We start from the raw sequence: 4,407 nt of genomic DNA on the forward strand, positions 1-4,407 counted from the left end.
AGTAATCACTTGAACTCTTGAATATATCTGAAGCAGCCGACACCAAATCTCGCCATCACGCATGCACAACGAGAAACCCTAACCTCGTCGCCCTAGAGACATCAAGAATCTACATCGGAGCTTCATCGACTATGTCTAGATGGACGAACTCGAGGAGGATCGAAACCCGCAAAACAAACTAGAAGACGAAGTGCTACTATCCTCCCGAGCGCTAATGAACGAACTCAAGGAGGATCAGAACCCACAAAACAAACTCAAAGACGAAGTGCTACTATCCTCCCGAGCGCTGCACCTGTGAGGACTAAAAACCTTAACCTAAACTATTAGTTGGAATGAAGGCACCTGGATTCCCCTCCCCGCCACCGGCCACCAGAGCGGCATAGAGTTCTTTTTTTAATTGTTTGGATTGCTTACCACATGTGTCGGCATGAAGAGTTTGCACTAGCTGCCGAGGGGAAGGGAAGAAAACATTTGCTTTTTATACACGAGTAGAATTAATAGGGCCGTAGAAATGAAAATCACAGACATTCAAGAGCAAAACAGCAAACACAACAAAATTTACAGGTCTTGTCGTTTGGATATTACAGTAAACAATATGACAGTCATGTGAAAGAGTGGGACACATGACATCACAGTGAAAGTGAAATTCCTACGGAATTTAGGCATCAACTCAAAATTAAATCAATTAGAGGCAAAATCCATATGAAATTGGTACCATCATTTTTAAGATTCAGGGAGTCTGAAATTCCAGAGGCTGGAATCTTACAGAAAGGATTGTACCATCATTTTTAAGATCCAAAGAGCCTGAAATTCCCGAGGCTGGAATCTTGCAGAAAGGATCTTATGAAATTCCTGCGATCCAAAGAGTGCCAAGAGTTTTCACGTTGATTGCTCTTGTGCCATTTGTGATTCCGAATCCAATTCCAGAGTGTTTGGACCACCTTTAAAAACCTTCTTGGAGATTGAATTAATTATAAATTCGTAACAAAATCCAACATCCCAGTGTTCAACAAAGGAACTCGGTAACAGTACATGCTTTTCTAAAGACAATATCCAGACATTGACCCATAGACACCTCAAATGGCAGAAATCGCAACTAACCCGCTTTCCGACGATAAACTAGTTACACATATTGTATTGCTCCTGATGAACAGGGGTTCCAGAGAACTTCATTGCTGATTCAAATCAACATCCATTTGTTCTGCAGGCATCTTTGATTTAAAATCAGCCACTGCTTTGTCAAAAGTCCCTCTAACATGCTGGCCCATCACCATCAAGTCCTGTAAAGCATCTTTCATTACATCCTTTGCTGGATCTCCTGACAGCACAACAAAGACACATCAGAATAGCGTGAGCGCTTTCTTCAGGGGATTAGACAAATAGTGAAACTGGGAAGTGGTTGGTGGGCAATGAGACTGGCATTGATATTGGAATTGAATTTAATCCAAACAGAAACATCAATCGAGCTGTGTCTGCCAACACCATGGAAGCAACAATATTATCTGATATCTAGATGTACTATTTGTAAAGGAAAGACGACCTATAAGCTACCCAACACATTCGAACATCCAGTATGAAGATAGATTTACAAATACTAGGTATTAGAAAACCAACTGCCTACTCGAGACACAACTGTAGGAAGTAGCAGATAGGATGTGATTCTTGCAAATTTAATCAACATAAAGCATGTACAAAAGCAACAGTTAAGTCCACAGGGATTAACAAATGAAATATCAGGATCATATGACACAATACAGTACCTGTAGTCTGAACTCTTATGTTGACTTTGTTGTCTGCAGGATGAGGGATGCTATATCCACAAAATGCTACCCTTGGGCTGTGAGTAGAAGATGAAACCAGAAAGAGAGAAATGAGGATCTTGAACAGACATATTCATGTTTGTTTCTAGTATCTAGACATCAAATTGTATTTGTAAGGTTTTAGCTTCCGGCAGAAGTAGTATAACAGAAAACGTTCACCTTTTTGCATACTCTAATACCACCAAACAGTTAAGCAAAACGACTTCTAATTACAGATATTAAGAGTTCCACTTGGAAATCATATATGACTTTTTGTTTAGAATTAAATTAGAACTAGTTGCCCCCTTGACACATTGAATTGGAAAATCGAAGTGTTATCTGCTGAGCATAATGCCAACAGAAAATTCATTAAATCCATCCAGTAACATCAGGTTAGTTTCACGAAGGTGGTTGACCGTGTGGAAAAGATGCTATGCTGAGCAAGTGCCTGAGTTTTATCAACATGCGCCAAGATGTTTGGTAGTCTAATCTTAGGCCATATAGACTTACTATGCACTTACATTTTGCAGCAACTAAGACGATAATCCAAATATATGACCATAAATCAACACCATGTTGACAATTATACCAAACAGACCAAGATGGTTGCTTCATCGTATGGCCTAAAGCTTTTTGTTTCACTCTCTTAGTCTCGGGTGATGAAAACGAAGTAGGAGAAACTAGAGTATTTATCTTCCAGCCTGGAAAATTAACTTGAAAAAAGAGTATAGAACTTCACATGTCCTGGAACTAATCCAAAGGTTAAACCCCGGAATTATGAAACAAAAAATCTAGATCCCAGAAGTAAATTAAGTGACTCGCTTTTGTCCTAACCTCAGCCCAGACCCTCTGACTGTGCAGCACCAGCGCTTTGACCGATGACATGTGTCTAGGCTATTTTGATGCGAACATTCCTACCAGTATCGGTTGGGACATGTATGTTAGGTTTCATGGTTCCGGGACAAAAATAAGAAAGAATCATTGGCGCAGTGACCATGGTCCTAGAAAGGATGCAAACTCGGCCATCTTGCCCCCGTTGCAGCACATTACTCCCATGGCATGCACCAAAGATCAAAGCCTTGGCCAGCAGATGGTATATTATTCAAACAAGCTTCTCACTAAAATTGACATAATCCCACCACAAATCCATGTCTATCTCTGCACTCTGTATCGAACATTGCAAGAAGCTAGTAACAACTAACAGTCCGGCACTAACACGAGAACACTATTTCTCTTCTCTAATCATGCGTCCACGGTTCCGCCGTAGAATTAGCAATACCGCACACATAGAGATGGATTCGTTTACAAAAGGGGAAGCGGAAGAGGATGGAGAAACGTCACTCACTCCTGGTTGAGGACAAATCTGACGGAGTTGGCGAGGGTGTGATCCTCCTCCATGATGGAGAAGGTCGACGCGCTCGAATCCGCCACCGAACCGTGCTCCATGGCCGCCTCCCGCGAATCGACGGGTACGGAGAAGGAATTTCTGGCCCGGGGAGGTGCAGGTGGCCAAAGGCGGGGGTTAGAGGCGGCGGCGGCGGCGGCGAGGGGGCTGTGGCTGGGTGGCAATTTTGCGAGGTAGCAGGAACTGTCTCTGTGCCGTTGGATGGAGGGGTACGATGGATTCGAGATTAGGGCATCTCCAAGGGAACACCTCAAACTGACGCCCCTGTTTGAAGTTTGAACAGTCATCCAAAGCTAGCATACAAAAGGGAGCCCTTGAGAAGAAACAGGAGGATAGGAAGGGTGATACTACTGGGACTGATGGAGGAGGGAAGAATGGGAGGAAGTCCCGCCGGAAGCAGCGTGCAGTCCAAGCTGGCTTGATGAACGAAGTCGTAGTTAAACTGGGGAAGAGGGAAGGAGATGATATGGAAGTGGACAATAACAACAGTAATAAGAAGATGAGGTCTGAGGGGCATGATGGGCACATTGAGGCACATAAGGACAAGGAGGTTTTAGTAAGCAGTGAGGAGGTTGCAAACAACACTAGCATATCGGCCGGGCTGTCTAAGCAGCCTCGCCGGGAGCAATGAAAATTATTAGCTGGAATTGCCGGGGACTCGGGAATAGCCCGGCAATTCAAAGCCTCCTCGAGCTGGGGAGGGTGGAGGATCCCGATGTGCTATTTTTAGCAGAAACTAGACTTACGAAGAAGGAGTTGGATAGCTTACAGTGGTCGCTGGGTCTTGTCCATATGCTCGCATGGGACCCGGTGGGGAGAAGTAGGGGTATTGCACTATTCTGGAGGAGAGGAGTAGAAGTGATTCTGAGGGAGGTCATACGGGAGGAGACATGTAGATGTTGATATAAGAGAGGAGGGAGGAGTTGTGTGGAGGCTTACTGGGGTCTATGGGGAGTCGGCGGCAGACCGCAAGAAAGAAACTTGGCAAACACTGAAATTACTCGGACAACAACATCAGGACGGAAGGGCGTGGCTATGCTTGGGGGATTTCAATGAAATTTTAACATGTGATGAAAAAGTGGGAGGGATGTCAAGAGTACAATCATGCATGGATAGTTTCCGAGAAGCCTTAGTGAGTTGTGAGCTTTATGATGTGGGGTTCGATGGAGATAGGTTTACATGGCGGAATCATAGTAAGGAACT

General features: G+C 44.0%; 1 protein-coding gene across 1 annotated transcript; it reads right to left on the minus strand.

Annotated features, from left to right (window-relative positions):
* Nucleotides 1–942: 942 nt before the first annotated feature.
* LOC123096368 (DNA-directed RNA polymerases I and III subunit RPAC2) lies at nt 943–3,609 on the minus strand. Its single transcript, XM_044518090.1, has 3 exons — nt 3,145–3,609; nt 1,761–1,837; nt 943–1,318 (listed from the first exon to the last, which is right to left on the minus strand). Exons 1-3 carry the CDS (start codon nt 3,489–3,491, stop codon nt 1,170–1,172), a joined length of 573 nt encoding a protein of 190 aa, XP_044374025.1. The 5' UTR covers nt 3,492–3,609; the 3' UTR covers nt 943–1,169.
* Nucleotides 3,610–4,407: the final 798 nt, after the last annotated feature.

This window comes from Triticum aestivum, chromosome 4D, assembly GCF_018294505.1.
Source record: "Triticum aestivum cultivar Chinese Spring chromosome 4D, IWGSC CS RefSeq v2.1, whole genome shotgun sequence".
In the NCBI taxonomy this organism is placed as follows: Eukaryota; Viridiplantae; Streptophyta; class Magnoliopsida; order Poales; family Poaceae; genus Triticum; species Triticum aestivum.